Source organism: Paroedura picta, chromosome 10, assembly GCF_049243985.1.
Source record: "Paroedura picta isolate Pp20150507F chromosome 10, Ppicta_v3.0, whole genome shotgun sequence".
NCBI lineage: Eukaryota > Metazoa > Chordata > Lepidosauria > Squamata > Gekkonidae > Paroedura > Paroedura picta.
Window position 1 is genome coordinate 51426049 of NC_135378.1, and position 17426 is coordinate 51443474.

Genomic DNA, 17426 nt, shown 5'->3' on the forward strand with positions numbered 1-17426 from the left:
TGAGTTTTTAGATTCTCTGGAAGGCGGAAATTCTTTGATCTCTTTTCTTTTCTCCCCCTCCCCTTTATTGGTAATTACTTTTCTTGGCACACTACCCATTCTTAGTCATGTGAAAACTAAAATCATTTGCATAATACAGGCAACTGGAAACTTTCAATGTGGCTAGCGGTGGTCTGCAGCACATGGTGGCTTCATCTTTTCAATTTCTATAAACCATTAAGAGAAAATATCAAGGTGTGCACTGAAATGTTAGTTTCCAGAGGCCTGTCAAAAATGACTGCGTTGGCTTTCATTTGCAGCTGCTGTTGGTTATTGCTTGTTTTAATTGGGTTCTCCTTCTCTTGTCCTGTCCTTTCTTTCCTACCTCCCCCTTTGCCTTTTCATTTCCATGTGGTTGGGATCTTGTTGTGCCCACTCAACAGTATCTCCTCCTGCAGAGCCCGTTGATGTTCACAGACCAAGCCCAACAGGATGTCATCATGGTCCTAAAATTTCCATCCAACTCTCCTGTGACACACGTAGCAGCCAACACCCAGCCTGGTTTGGCCAATCCTGCAGTGATCACAGTCACTGCTAACAGACTATTTGCTGTAAACAAGTGGCACAGTCTTCCTGGTAAGTTAGAGATAGTTGCAAATACAACCAGTATATTGGAAGATGTTCAGGGATTTTGACAGTGGGGAGGGTGCAGTTGGCTATAGATTGTGTTTACTTGTTTGTCCATAATATGGTGATATTGACAATGCCTATAAACATCTCCATTTCTAACTATATGAATTATTGACATGTTCTTTTAGCCTATCACATTTTTGGAAATATTGTATTGGAAATAGTGAAATGATGATTCTGGCAATGTTGGCAAGGAGTACATGCAAGGAGTACATGCACACACACTCAAAACCTGTTTATATACAAAATACATACCATAAACTGGCCTTTCAGATATGAAGCTTAGCTGCCTAGAACTTGAGACAGCCTTGGCCATGCAGGAAAAATGAAAGAAAGCCGTAAAGATGAGATTTGCATCTTTGAGTTTAAAATGAGGATAATTAAAATTCAGAGAAGTGGCACAACTGTCACGTGCCACCTCCTTTATCAACATAACCTTTTATATGTAGAGAAAACCTCTTGAAGTCTCTTCCCATCTTCATGTAATTTCAATATGCCTTTGTGTTTCTCTGACTTATGTCAAAGTCTACTACAGGGAATAATTTAGTGTACACAACCATTTCTCGGCTGTAATGGCCTTCTAAGTGGTGAGAACATTTTGGAGAACATGGGGAATGGTGCAGTTCTGATTGCCATTTGGCAGAATGGCAGATGTAGACAGAATGTTAGATATCCCTTGTTTAACAGCTGCATTTAGGCTGGAGAAAGTTGTTACTTCTTAAAGTTAGAACTGGTTTGTGTTTGTATGTCCACATATTTTTATCATATTGTTAAATATTGCACATATAAATTTTAAAGGCAGTTTTAGTATTTTAAGCATTTAATGTTTTGATTCTTGCTGCTTTGGGAATCCTGTTTGGGTGGGAAGGTGGCATAGGAAAGTTTTAAATAAATTAATGAAATAAATGGTTCTCTGTATTCATCTTGCGCCTGTATGTGTAAAGCATTGTCAAGCTGCAGTCAACTTATGGTATCCCCATAGTTCAAAGCAAGATACATTCAGAAGTGGTTAGCCATTTCCTGCATCTGCATCGCAATTCTTGACTCCTTGGTCTCCCTACAGTCCTAACTATGTTTAGCTCTGGAGAGCTTATAATATCAACCTAGCTTGGGCTCTTAACTGTTCTTATTTTCCCTATTATACTTCCCTACTTGGTGGATGTTTTTTTCTGCCATCAAATCCCCTTCCCCTCTCCAATTTTTCTTCTTCCTGTCTTCTGCCATTCTTGCCTCTGGAACAAGCTTTTTCAACAGCTTTTTTTGCAGCAGCACACATCTTTTAGGGGAACATTAACATGATACTTTATTCTGGTAAATACATACAATTGTGTACCTAGTTTATTTTGGCTGCTTCGTTATCTTGAACATTTATCTTTTCCATACAATATATAAACCTGGAAACTTGCATTATGGTGCTATTTAGTTAAATTTTACTGAAGCAGGACTTCTGAATTCCGTAAAAACTATGTAAGCATTCCAGTGATGCTGGTTTATACTAAGCATATGCTTTACAAGGTACATGTGAAAATGTGAGAGATTGTACATATGATTTTTATTATGTTAGCTTCTATTTCCGGAAGCTTTCATTGATATTTTGAACTGAGATTGTATGATAAAAGTAATATGTTTAGTTTCAGAAAAACAAAAATGTTTCATAAAGTTACATAAAACACTGCATCCCTGAAATGATTCTGGAAGCTTTTATGCATATGTGCAACTTTGAGATCATGCATTAAACATTTAATATCGAGAGCTCTAGAAAATTATTTCTCTTTATCATCATAAAAAATAAAGAGAAAAAATCCTTTGTGCCATACTGTTCAAAGTATCTTAACAAAAGAAAAAAGGAAAACAATATTTGCCACAGTCAGCAGATGGTTGTCACATTTTGTTTCAAGTGCTCTTTACTACTTAATTTTGTTTTGCTGCAACATGAGAGGCTGCCGGTCAAGCATCTGCTATAGCTTATGGCCCAGAGCTGCAGCCTCTGATGATGGCACACATTGAGAATAGCAATAATCTAAAATAAACGTAATAAGCAGCCCTTAAAGGCACCTGGATTTTTTTAATATTGTTGTTGATGGTGTTCAGTAAATGGAAGACACTTCCATAATGAGACAATGGCGCATAGCCTTTGATGTATAGGATTTTCAGTGGTTTTAATGCCTGAAAATAACACCGTTTTTAAATCTTCTCTCCTGCATTCTAGCTCATCAAGGTGCTGTGCAGGACCAGCCATACCAGCTGCCAGTGGAAATCGATCCTCTCATAGGTCTGTCACTTCCTTCTCTCTTTGCGATTCATTAAGCTCTGTATGGTGGCCCTGAAGTGTAGATTACGGTTGTTTTTCACTTGCTGGTTGCTGGGAATGGAATTTTCCTGATAAACCATTTGCATGCAAATTGGAATGCAATGAGCTGTGGCTATGCTGGTATTTCATCAACTCCCCCTCATTGGTTTGCCTAATTTGAACAGGCCTAGGACGTGTGTCAGTGAAAATTAATATGGATGCTGTAATAATGTGTGATTGAGAATGCGCATGAAGTACTGTCAGGATAATATTGGGTCTTTTCATCACTCAGACTTGTTGATGAGCAAGAGCGAGGCACGTTATGATGAATTGGTGCACCAGTAATGCGATGGAGCTCCTTTGCTGAAGAAATTTTCATAACAACAGTGGGGTTCTTAACAGCACCATGTTGTGAAAAATAAAACTATGGTGCCAGAATTTTGTCATTAAGGGAGATCAATCCTTTCTTCACAGGCCTGCTGTTCGGGCTGCGGGAATTAATGTGTAATTGCAGAGCATTTCCAAAGTTGAAATATATTGCTCAGCCATTTTTAGTGTTGAGATATTAGTATTCATTTTTTCTAGGGTATGGCAGACTTCAGGATCACAATCAGGAAAGCATAGAGATTGTTTTTCAGTTAAATGAATCTTTATAATGCATTCTCTGTGAGTGTGGCTTATTAGGGTGATGCTGTAACAAGCCATGGAGAAAGATGAACCTGTTTGTAAATCTTTATTTTTAGAAGCCTGAATGTTTGACCATCATAATGCAATACAACTTATACACTGGCACGTCTTGGAAGACATTTTTCACCAAATTAAAAATGTAGAATTTTCTTTTTTCTCATGTCATTTCTTTTGTCTATAGAACCTCAATGGGAAATACAAACAGAGCAAAGATTTTTTTTCCCTTAAAAGGGCACATATTTTACCAATTACTATGAAAAACAAAGATACTATAACACTATCACAGCTTGTCCAATTATTTTATGTTGGCCATGGCATATATAAATTTGAGTGTAGATACTGTGGCTAAAGAGAAAGCCACTGTATCAAATCATTAACTAATTTTTAGTATGTGTTTGTCTGTATAATCATACATCTGTCATAAAAATAAAAATGTAACATAAGAACATAAGAAGAACCCTGTTGGGTCAGAACAATGGTCCAGATAGTCCAGGATCCTATCTCACACAGTTCCTCTACATGACCAACAGCAGAGCATAGAGGCTGGGGCCTTCCCCTGATGTTGCCTGCTAGCTACTTATACATGTCAGTTCTAGTATTTTCTTGTCTTTCATATGGCCCTGAGAGCTAGTGACCAACCCAAGATTATTCTATGTGCATTTTCATCAGAATTTTGATGCAGAAAAGCACATTCATGCACACAGTTTGTTCTCCTTGTCATCTACTAGTCCTGCTAAAATATTTATTTATTCCTCTATCTCTTGAGCAAGACATGTTTTAGTTGTGCTGGAAAATTATGTAAGGCAGCTCATAATATTTTTAGGACCAACTACCTGGACTGTATATTGCTGAATGAAAATGTAAGTTCTCTAACCCCTCTGAATATTATATTTTTTCCATCTCTAATGAATACCCTCCACCTGGTTTAGTCTTTTGTAAAAAGCCATTTTGGGGGGGAAATTACAATAAAATACAGTTCCGTGTGAAGCAAAGAAATAATGAAATAACACATATTCATTGCCACGTGTGTTTTCAGATTTTTAAAAAATAAAATTTAAAGGAAAAGGGGCATTTGGAGCCATGAGGGCGATCCGTTTGATTGGCTCTTCAGTTTGATTGATGGGCAGAAGCGCTACAAATTTAGAGCTCTTTGTATGCAATTCCTGCAAGACTGGAAACATGTGCATTACAAAAAAAGCACTATGGGTGTATGAATATTGTGCTACAATTTGCACTGTGTGAAATGTCAAAATTCCACTACAAATTGTAGCGGCTTGGGCTGCCGCGGACATCCAGCAACATTGGCAGATGTGCGGTATGGGCCTAGATGTTCTACTTAAAGAAGAGGATTTGTGGAACTAGGTAGTAATATATAAATGGAGTCTGGAAGTGATGTATAGCAACATATAAATTTACATGCAAGAAGAGCTGATACAGAATCAAATTGGAGTTCTTCTATCGGGCATCTGGTTAAGGCCAGGAAGAGGCACATCTGTTGCGTTCCTCCTCTGAACACCCATCTCCTGTGGCATGGTGGGGTCTGTTAAGTTCAGTAGGGGAGAAGAGGGTTGGGTGGCTTTGAGTTAGCGGGTATTGTGGGGTTGTATTTTAAACCTGATGTAAACCGCCACAGACTAGCTAGACTGAGTGGCAGTCAACAAATATAATAAACAAACAAATAAATAAAATTCCTGATTCAAAGTTTAATGACAGAATGGGGATTTGAACCTGGTTCTCTCTCCAGCAGCCTCTCTTTGGAAAAAATATGGCCAACTTGCAAGGTTTGAAAGATGACAGTATTGTTTTGGTTGCATAGCAACTTCCATAATAGCCATTGAAATTGGGGGATTTTAAGACTATTGTTACCCACCATGAGCCTGTAGGGAGTGGTGGAAAATAAATATAATAATAATAATAATAATAATAATAATAATAATAATAATAATAATAATAATAATAATAATAATAATAATAATAATAATAATAATAATAATAATAATAAAGGAAGCCCCAGGTTGGTAGAAAAAAATCTGAAATCTAAAAACAAACAAAACCAAGGAATTCAACTTGTCCTCAAATAATTGAAACAATACCTGGTGCTTCAAAAAAAAAAACAATGCCCATTGAGACTATTTTCTGAGAACTCAGTGACCATTTAGTGGATTGCTAGGTAACCACAACAATATTGCTAAGCCTTCCAAACCTTGGTTTCTGTAAAGCAATGCAAGTATGTACTGGGAAACCAAAACAGACCTGGAAAAGGTTGCATCCCATCCCCTATCTTGTCTCTTGATGAATGGTAGGGATTCTTACCAATGACAGACCCAGTGTCAGTCACCAGAAACTCATGCAATGTGGCTAGGCTTGGCAGGGTAGCCACCACATAACTCAGTAGCAGTCATTGTGCAACTTGGTCAGTCTTTCCCAGAAGAAGGTTGCCAGCGAAAGAAAGTAGGGGAAGATGTAGGGTAGAAGATAAAGGTAGGGTGGGAAGCAGAGGAGGAACTAGGAAAAGGGGAGAGGCTATGGGGTCTTCTGGGGAGCAAAAAGGGGAAATGGGATACAGGGGAAAGATGAGGTGCCTTCTGTAGGCCCTTGCAGGTGCCCTGCTTGTGGTTACTATTATTATTTTATGAGTATGCCATGAGTATTCAAGAATCTAAAGAATGCTTACAGAAACTATCATAGGTTACTCATTATTAGCTTTCAAGGCATTTTGTTAGTGGGGAAAACAAAGCTGAAACTCCACTGCTTCCCCAAATCTCTGTCTTCAGTATTCTTTAGCACTTTCCCTGCACTTTCCCCCTTTAAACGACACTCAGCTGCTCTCTTTATTCCATACTTCTGAAGTATATTAAATCTCCATCAAGTTATTTTGATTAATTTATAAAGTCATATTTTTCTGCATGCTTGGGGAGTCCTATGATATATATAGGGATTGTAGAGGTGTGTGTGTGTGTGTGTGTGTGTGTGTCTTTGGGTGGCCTGGTTTTGCTGCTTTTGTAATGGGCACAGAGCCAATCCACTTTAGTATTAAATACAGTGATATTGCTAAAGGGGCCTGAGGCAGACAGAACAGTGTCTTCCCTAAGCTCACCTAGTGAATTGTTGGCTGCAGTAACATTTGGACCAGAGACTCCCTGTTTTATATACGCTTAAGTAATTGTGCCATAACTGCTTCAAAGGTGTATATAATTATAGCATATAGAAATTAATAGAAGTAAACTCTTCTCTCTTCTGTAACCAAAACATTTGGTGGCATCTAATAATGTTTTCTGGCAGTAAGTTCACTTCAAACAAAACCTGCCTACAGCAAATACTTAACTGTATTCACTGTGGAAACAGGTGATAACTAGTAATATAGATGTCCTTTAAAAACAGTATCAATGAAGGCTAAATCTAATAGTCACAGAAACTAAATTAGCTTCCATGTTCAGAAGCATTATACCTCTAATTGACAAAGAAGCAGCAAGTTCAGAAAGCTTTTTATGGCTGGTTGGTTTTCCTGAGATATAGGCAAAGTGCCTTCCCTAAGTCCACCTAGTGCATAATATACAAGGACTTCATCCTTCACTGAATTCCTACATTCTCAGCAGAGCCTGCCTTGAATTATTAACAAGTACTAGCTTTAAAGCCTGTTCCTAAGAACAGGCCTTGAAAGGGTCCCCTTCCCTGGCCAGGCAGCTTAAGGTGGCTTTGGGCTGCAGCTCGCAGCCAAATCAAGTGTGGCGGGCGGGGGCTGGCCAGCTCGTTAGCAGGCTTGGGACAGAGCTCCTTAGTAGGCAGTCATCAGGCCAGGAGGCCAGGCCACGAGGCCCTCGTTAGCAGGCCGGGCAGCCCTCATTAGCAGGCCCTGCTTAGCAGGCTCTCCACCACAACTGTTTGCCCAGGACCCCCTTTCCTTACCTGCTGCTGGCTCCAGGCTTTGAGGTGCTCCTGAGAGCAAAGAGGCTAAGGTCCAGGGACAGACGGTGGGAGCTGCAGGGGCAGGGACAGGGCCCTATTCCAACTTGGTCAGCTGGACACGTTCCACCCCCCAGGCTGTTTCACAAATATATAGAGGAACCATGGATAAGGATAATTGCAGGGATGTACACAGGGCAGCATAGTATGTGGGATTTTTTGTAAAAAGCATATGGATCTGAACATGATTTCATAATCAGTGAGATTTGAATCGTAACTTTAGGGTCTTAATAATTTCTTTAAGGAACTACTTAGAAATTTAGCCAACAAAATTAGCCCTTTTTGCATGTGAATGCTATTTCTTATTCGAGCACTTTTTCACTAGATTTCTGCAGGGTACCTTTAAGGCAACCAAGGAAAACTGGAAGTGAACAAAAAGACCAGTGGAATTAATCACTGGAATAGAGTTTAAAAAAGAGCCATTAATAGATCCTTGTATATATACAGGAAGGGCTTATTACATGGTTGTTTTAAAATGTACAATACTAGTATAATAACTTTGATCTTCTTTATTAATTGGAATCATATACTTGAATACTGGGGTATACAAAGGATCAGAGCACATGTCTCTTACATAATTTAAAATCATGGATGTCACCTCTACCTGGTAATTAGTGCATCTGATTATAACTAGTTGTATATGAAGGGTGATACTCATGTTCTCTCTCACTGGAAAGACATGCAGTATCCATGAATTTGAAAATACCACTGGAGGTATTTGGGTGTTTAGAATTCTGTGGTTAAAAAAAGCAATGGTGAAGAATATAGACAGGACTAAAGTAACACAGCATTTACTCACCAATCTCAGTATATGTGCATCAGTTTTATAAAAAATTGTACTTGGTGTGTATATATATTAAAATTCTTGTTTCATCTTTTGCTTTGTCCTCCTTTTAGCCAGTAATACAGGTATGCACAGGAGGCAAATTACAGATCTTCTAGATCAAAGTATTCAGGTCCACTCTCAGTGTTTTGTCATCACCTCTGACAATCGCTATATACTGGTTTGTGGATTTTGGGACAAAAGTTTCCGGGTGTACTCTACTGATACAGGTATGTCCCTACTTCAGTGGAATATGGCTTTCTTTTCTAAAGCGTTTGGAAAGAGCATGCTGACTGTATTTGTTTTTGTATTGTTTAAAATCTAAATGTTATTTTTTATCCTCCTTAACCAAAAGTTGAGTAAACTGGGCTTTCTGTATTCTTGTACAAGGAAACTGTTGGCTAATTCACAGTCACCCAAGCCTTCTATGATGGTCACCTAGCATGGACTAGTTCTGCCTCCTTCATGCGGATCTCATTATAAAACCAAATTCACCTTCAGTTTCCTAAATCCCAGCCTGCCTCATCCAACTCCCTTGCTTGCTTTGCAACTTTGTGGCCTCTCTGAAATGTACACAGTTCTTCATTTTGGTGCTTTTCTGACTGGGCTCCATATTGCAATAAAATTGATAGAATAAAGCCAATCTTCTAAGTCAGAATGGATTCATTGTGTATCCCCAGTTTTATGGTTATTGCATCCAACCAGTTTTCATAGATCTCTGGGGAGTTGCATTCAAGGTAGAGAATGCACAGTGATTTGCTGTTCTCTGCAACTTCCAATTCTGGGATTTCTCCCATTTCTACCCACACATACGTGCAGGAGTATATTGGAAAGGAGGAATTGGAAAGTAAACATGTTGCTATTAAATGTGTCTTCATGGCCAATATATGCATATTCTAATATTCTGTACACCACATAAGTAGAATGTAAAGCTGAATCAATTTTCATATGGATCAATTGTTAAGAATGTATTCAAGAAAAAAGTATATTTTTCAACCTTTTTGCTATCACATTTAAGGGAATTCAGCCTAGCCCTTACCAAATGTTGTCTGACTGCAAAACGGTAAACAAAACAAATGCTGGCCCTTTACTGTATTTTTGCCAATGATTAGGAAAAAGTACTAGAAGAAATTATACACAATTGGGAATTTATGTAGATGCCATAAAAATAACTGATCTGCCATTATTTCCTGTTGTGGAAAAAAGTAACAATATCAGATGATACTTCAATTGAGGTATCCTAATGATAAAAGTTAGCTTTGTCTCACTGAATTTCTCATAGAAAAATATTTTACTACCGGTAAAGCACGTCAACAGACATGGATAAATAAAGATAAATTCAAGAGGGTAGCTGTGTTGATCTGAAGTAGCACAACAAAATCTGAGCACCTTTAAGACCAACAAAAATTTATTCAAGGTGTGAGCTTTCACGTTCATGCACGAAAACTTTGTCTGAAGAAGTATGCATCGCACATGAAAGCTCTTTGAGTAGCTTTGTTGGTCTTAAAGGTGCCATTGGACTCAAATTTTCTGGATGAATAAAATTAAGATAACAGATATTCTTAAAAAAAACCTTTTCCTATTTTCTTATTTGGTTTGAATATGAAAAGAATATTTGGTTACAGTTTTACAGATCATCAAAAAAGTATAAATAATTTTCCAGAGTGGTTAAGGGTGGGCAAGTGAGCAGGAGAAGACGATGTGATCAGTAATAGGTAATGGCAAGCAATCACAAGTGTTGAATTCAATTATACTTTAGCACTTACTCAAAAAAGAACCTTTTTCTTATTAGATTTCTGGAAGGGGAGTTGTAACAGGAAATAGAACATAAATCATGCTTTCTGGATTTAGCTAGAAGAGCAGTCTCACAATAAAACCATCTTACAATGTTGGATATTATTTACAGACAGCTTTTTAGATTCCATAGTGCAAAGATTTGTCTGTGATTTTTTAAGAATGTGTAGTACATCTGTCAAATAAGATATTAACTAGAATGTTTGTTCTGTCAGAAATATAAACATCCCAGTGCATGTAGTGCCAATTGATATTATGGTGTAAATAGCAGTTCTAGTATTAATGTGCACACTGTGGCACTTTTAAGAGATTATCAAGAAGTCATTTAAGGAAAAGTAAGCTGAGCTAAACGAGATCAAAAGATGCTTCTATTTCACATCACGTTAATCAGGTAAAATTAACATGTTAGTGCAAGCATTTGACAATGCTGGACTCTGGAGAATATTGGATCAAATCAAAACACAGAGACTCATTTGGATAATATCCTTATAGATTCATACTTACTAAGAGAATACACATGAAGGCATAATAGCTGGGTGTTTGAGAAACTGGCTGCACTCTTTGAATCTGTAAAATTACATAAATACATTTAATTGGAAGGATCTAGTACTTTTCATGCATCAGATGAGACTTGTGTGCCCAGCAGATATTTTATGCTACAGCTTTTTAAAATTTCATTGTGCCATGTTGCAAGTGCCTTTAATTCCTCACTGTGTCTGTAAAGCCCCTTGGGCAGGACTGCAGTTTTTGAATGACAATCTTATACTTAGTTATTTTGCTGGCCTCCATAGCCATTGTAACAGGTAATTCCATGTGCAGAGCTCAAACTGTGGCCATGTGAATGCCTCTCCCATGCACACTTCAGATTTCGTGCAATATATTTATCACATTGACAGGCTTTTTACTGGACAAATGCACACACAGTTGCTTTTTATACATGATAATGTGCCAAGTAGTAATGAGGGGGGCATTCTGAGGGAAGAATACTTCCTCTAAATCTTTAAGCATTATGAATTATCAGTGGATCGATCCCATTAGATTTTATGCTGGCTAGTAGATTAAAATTAAGTAGAATCCTAGGGTTCCAAAAATATAAACATGGAAAGTATAAAGTCAGTGGGGAATGGTACTTAGCAAATGCTGTGCATAGATAGATCTTCTAAGTATTTCTAATTTGATAATTTTGGGTAGCACAGCTGCAAAATACCTCTGTGTGAGACCTTTGGAGTGAGCAACACCTGACTATGAGATGGACTATTTTCACCTAAACTGATATCTATTTTATGTATTCTAGGGAAACTGATACAAGTAGTATTTGGACACTGGGATGTTGTCACCTGCCTTGTCCGTTCTGAGTCCTACATCGGAGGAAATTGTTACATTCTCTCAGGGTCTCGTGATGCAACACTCCTGCTGTGGTACTGGAATGGCAAAATGAATTGCATTGGTGACAACCCAAGTGGTAAGATAGGCCTGTGTTACTCATTGTTATGTAAGCACCAGGTCACTGTCTAGAGCAGGGGTATTTGCTGTCTAGAGCAGGGGCATTTGCTGGCAGGGTCTCATGGGAATTCTAGTCCATGAACATCTGGAGGACCACAGGTTGACTACCCCTGCTCTAGAGTATACAAGCAGTATGAGACCAGAGATGTGGGCTTGCGATGTCAGGGATAGTTTCTTAGCTTGCTGCTTCTGTTCCTGTTTCCCGAGTCTAGTTACAGAACTGGTGCCAAGTGATTACCTCAGTGAATAACCTGCTTCCATGGATCATAGATTAAAATCAAAATTCCATACAGCTAACAAATAAGAGAAATCTCAATTACTTTATTTGAACAGCCTTTAGAGCAGGACAAAATAAAATCTGAATTATTATGTATGTTCCGATTTTATCCTGGACCCACTTTTAAACATTTCTGAAAACCAAACATAAGCCATAAAACCAAAATAACACAGGATGCTCTTCCATTCAAAATCCAGAGTCACCCTTTCCAATAGGCCACAGAGGTCAAAGGAAGGCAGTTGACTCCTTCTTTCCCTTTGCCCAAGAGGTGTGACAAGAGAGAGGAGGAGATGTGTTTCATTGACTGTTTGAGTGTGTCTGAGATAATGTATATACATATATACACAAATGACTGCATAACGATACTAGCGAATGCACCCACGAAAATATAGTTTGCAGGGAAAGCCCAGCAGTTACAGTTACAGATGAAATAAATATGTTCATATACTTCTGGTTCCCAGGAGAGGCAGCATAGATGTTTCCTAAATAAATACATTCTTGTTAGCTACTCTGTGGTAGAGGTGATAATCCTTCTAGGAGCTACCTTATCGCTGTAATTAGGCACATGAAAAAGTGAAAACGTAACTTAATAATTCTAGAAATAGTATCTCAACTAGATATTATAATGTTATATGAGTATGGTACTTTTCATCCCAAAAACCTAATCTTATAGCGACTCCCCTCCCTAAACTCTACTTTTCCTATTTAACTTGGGTCTATTTGATCCCAATATCTTTTAAGTGAAATACAAAGCTGTTAATTTTATTAAACTGATGGCAGAGCAACACAGCTCAGGACAAAAGTGATACATGTTTTTGTTGCCCTTTAGCAGTTAGCTGTGATGTAAATATAATCCAAACATAATAAACATGACATCTTAAAATATTGTTTTAGAATTATTTGATGGGATCATGGTCTCAGAAGTCTCTTTTCAAAAACATTTTGCATTTGATTGGACAGAGAAAAAGAAGATTCATGTAACTAAATCCAGATTTAGGGGCATTCTGAGTGAAACACATGAAACTCATAGGAATTGGTAAAATACATAAAAGCAGAATAGATTACACTAAGTCAGGAAAGACTTAGACAAATTTTGCATTCAGAAAGTCAAACTAGTGTTGTGAATAAATGGCAGTGATTTTTTTAAACATGTGTAATGCTAAGGATGAACAACTGGAACATGCAAAATGAGCTACCCACTAAGGATACTGTCCTTCAAATTAATTGCATGAATATTGTATGGTTAAAAATACATTGCCACCTTTGTTTAATCTAACATTGTCTTTTAAAAATGTATTCACTTTCTATCATCAAGCATCCTAGAGTGACATCTACTGGTGGCATTTTAAAACTCTGTATTATAGTTCTTAGAAAAGTCACTGAACGTTCCTCTTCTAGGCCCATTATGCACGGAGTGGAAGGTCTGAATTAGGGGTGGAATGGAGGCGTCTAAAATCACCAATTATGCACGCTGCAGGTGGCAACCGGGCGCAGAGTCAACGTATGCTGCCGAACACACCACATTAGCGAGATGCGGAAGAAAGTGGAGCTTCCTGGGACCAGGGCACAACCAGAAGCGGCTCCGGATTAGCCGCGTGCATAATTGGATACTCTGGGTTTTGCCGGCGTTGCGTTCCGTCCCGTGCATAAGCAGTTTGCTTCGCTTCTTCCTCCTCCATGTTCTCCATACCGCTGTTTCAGTGGCCGTGCATAATAGGCCGTAAAGATGAAAGTCCTAGGTTCCTGCTTCAGACCCATGGCTTCCATTGTATCCCAGAATGGGAACATCTCCTAGGACAGGCTGTTCCTCTGAAATATTTTATAACATCTGGCATGCTTGCTTGCAATGGAATGCTCCTCCCACATTTATTTTAAGAAAGGTCTTGATGGCTTTTCTTGGTTAGCATTCAGGCAGTCCTTAATTTCTCATAGCATACAGGAACATATATACAGACCTTTTTACGTGCTCATCTGAGGCTCTGCTGTGTCAGTAACAATGAACAAAATCAGTTAACAGACAAGGACAACCGGATTCCTTCTTTGCCAAATGACAAGCACAGAGACTGGTGTTTGTTTTTCTGTTTTAATTTTATTTATTTATTTAGATTTATATACCGCCCTCCCCGAAGGCTCAGGGCGGTTTACATTGAACTAATCAACAATACATGAAACAGACAGCTGTTTGGGAGAACAAAATTAAAACCTTTATGAAATTCTGCAGTGGCGTGAAATTGTGTATTGAATTTTTTTACTTTGCATAAGGTAAGAAAATGCAGTACACAATTTTACAACACTGTAGAGTTTTGTAAAACTCTGCTTGGGAGAAAGAAAAGAGAACAAGAAAACAAACACCAATTTCTGTGCCTGTCATATAGTAAAGAAGGAACCTGGTTGTCTTAACTGCCATGGTTGTCTGGTTGTTATGACTTGGATCTAAAAGGGCTGTTTCCAAATGGAAAGCATTTCTGCCCTTCTGCTCATGGAAGGATTCCTTTGTTTCTGACCATTTCCTCAATTGCAGCTTCCTTACCACATCTCATCTAATTCCTTAGGAATTCATGCTCAGAAGGGAGGGTTTTAATAGGGGAGCAGGAAACTGTTATGTGAACACAGTTCTGTCTGCAATGCATTGGTTCTGCTAGTTGTGTGATTCGATCTCCCACCCACACCATTGCATATTTCTCACCGAGTTTTACTCAAGCTGTGTGCTTCTAAGAAATGTTTGTTGAGGCCTAAGATGTCTCTCATACAAGGTATCTGATCTGTGGGTACAGAGATATATTTTCAGTCTATAAATTTGATGATTTCTCCACATTTCTTCAACCAATAGATGGGGAAGTCTTCCCAACCAATTGGCAGAATTATGCAGGTGACCAGGGCCTAGGTAAGAGAACCTAAAACAGCTTGAGATTTAAAAATAGTGGTTCTCCTGAAATTCATCTTCCCTGGGCTAAGAATATAAATTTTGGCTGTTCATAATCCTTTACTGCAACTTGGCAAGCATTGTGACCCTGTTTTTATCTGTCTTTTATAATCTAAGACAAAGGATGGATTACTTTTTCCACTTCTTCCTCCTCCATTTTTTTACTTCCAACCGCATTGCAAGGGTTGCTGCTGTTTCTTCCCAGCAGCAAAAACAGGGTTGTAATAGAAGAGGGAAGAATCTCTTTCCCCAGCACCTTGTATGTTATTTTGGGGTGCCAGAAACCAGGATGCTTGGTATCCTAATGGCCTGTTTATTTACTTCACTCTTTTTGCTGGCTACTTTATTTCTTCTAATGTACCTGAGAGACCATCTTTCTGCCTATATCCCCAAAAGTGTATTATGCTTTGCCACTGCTAACTGGCTGGTGATCACTGGCCCCAAACAAGCATCTCAGTCCTCAAAAAGGGCCAGAGCGTTTTCTGTCCTGGCCTCTACCTGGTGGAACAAGCTCCCTGAAGAGATCAGGGCCCTGCCTGAACTCCCACAATTCCGCAGGGCCTGCAAAAGGGAGCTCCTCCACCAGGCATTTGCCTGAGACTGACCAAACCCAAATAACATCCATAGGTCCCCCACAGACATCCCCTTCATGGCCTGAACCAGTCTGACCTTTCTGGGGGCCTTAGCCAAGTTATTGTTCCTGTTATATTGTTGTTGTTTAAGACCATTGAAATTGTGTTGTTCAGAATCATTATTGAATTATTGTTGATGTATTTAACTATGTTATATGTTAGGTCGTTCCAGATATCCCCCTGTGACGATATAAGTAAACTGCCCTGAGAAGTATGGAAGGGCGGTATAAAAATCTAATAAATAAATAATAAATAAATAAATAAAATAATTGTGACCGTCTCAGTATAGAACTAACACACTAGTTATATTTTAAATTGGGATATGGAGAGAAGTTTTTCACTGTATTAACTGTCTTTAAGTTCAGGTGTAATTAAAATTGTACAAATGAAATTCTCCAGAAAGACCAGGATGCTTTAATGCTGTACAATGTAATGCAGACTTTCATTTTCCAGGCAAAACAAAGCTCTATTTATTGCTTGGAGCCAATGGTAGATATTGTTTAAGTAATAATAATCATATGGTAAATTAATAAAAGTGTAATCTGTACCATATGCATAATATTGATGTAGTATGTTTAATATAATCACATTTATTTTACCATATTTGGTATTCCATTTAAGCTAGCATTTTCCCACTTAATTAAGGGGATGGAATAACAATAAAGAACAACTTGGAGCATTTCCTCCATTACTGTCATAAAGCACTTTCATTGCCTAAAAATTATTTGGCCATGGTCTTCTTTCAATGTGCAAAGTTAGTAAACTTCAAAGTATTTCCCCAATTAATTTTGCCGATGTTAGTATGTCAAGAGCTAAAATCATAATGGAATAGTGAAGACTGTTCCATATAAATCTGAGTTAGGTTATCCTCAATCTTGGCTTTATTAATTTGATTGATACGATTTTTGACCAGAAAGGTTTTTTAAATGGCTATTAACTTTATAGATTACTATGCCTATGATGTTTTACAAGTATAATTTTATTTATACATATTATAAAATATAATAATAGAAATATACTGTCAAATATAATGCCCTTGAAATAGTTATATACATTTGAAAGTTCCTTTTCTTCATGCACATTTTAGTTCTTGTAACATAACATTTTTGTGATTATTCAACTTTTGCTGAATACTTAGAGCATAATCTCACAACATGAGGACACAACCCAGTGCCCACAGGTGGAATGATTTTCATAGGGTATATGAACCCTGGTCTAGCCTTCTTTGGAGCTCACATTTGTTGACTGGACACTGATATGAGAGACTTCCCATTTCCGTAAGATGTCTTGTGCCATGGGTTCTATTTTAACCTATGGCAGGCTTTCTCAATATATTTAAATTTTAAGGGTGCTATGACCATATATGGTTATATTGACCCACCCCTCCAGAATGGCCAATGATGTGCCTTAAGGAGTTGAGAAAGGGTAGGCTGAGAAAGGGGTTGAGAAATCCTTGCTGTCTTGTCTCACATGGACCCATTATGCACGGGCTGGAAAATCTCTGAGTATTCACAACACCGCTGCCAGCGCAGGTGTGTCCCGGCCCAGGCCCTTGGAAGACCCGCGTCAACAGAACATGGGTTCTTCTGGAGTCCTGGGACTCCCGAGGGCACAGGTAAGGGCCAGCCCAACAGAGCCCCGTGCATAATGCGACAACTTACAGTGTCCCTGCAGGGATGCCTCTCATCTCTGCCGACTCCGTGGAGCTGACAGAGGTGACTCCCCTGCCCCCACCATGGTGGGAAAGCAGCATGCTGCTCCCCACCATCCTGCAGTGGGGGACCCCTGCCCCCAATCTCCACCCAGACACTGCTGCTGCTTACCTATGCTCCCGGCGCTTCCGGCCCTGCATTGCGTGCTCAGGG

General features: G+C 38.6%; 1 protein-coding gene across 5 annotated transcripts in view; it reads left to right on the forward strand.

Moving 5' to 3' along the window:
• Positions 1-17426, forward strand: part of LRBA (LPS responsive beige-like anchor protein) — a 414817-nt gene that overhangs the window by 382680 nt on the left and 14711 nt on the right. For 3 of the 5 annotated variants that reach the window (XM_077300118.1, XM_077300119.1, XM_077300121.1), the window contains 4 exons: positions 423-615; positions 2879-2941; positions 8507-8662; positions 11521-11688. In XM_077300118.1, the coding sequence (XP_077156233.1) occupies positions 423-615; positions 2879-2941; positions 8507-8662; positions 11521-11688 (580 nt within the window). The remainder of the gene's footprint in view (positions 1-422; positions 616-2878; positions 2942-8506; positions 8663-11520; positions 11689-17426) is intronic. The other 2 variants (XM_077300120.1, XM_077300122.1) reach the window with 1 other exon arrangement.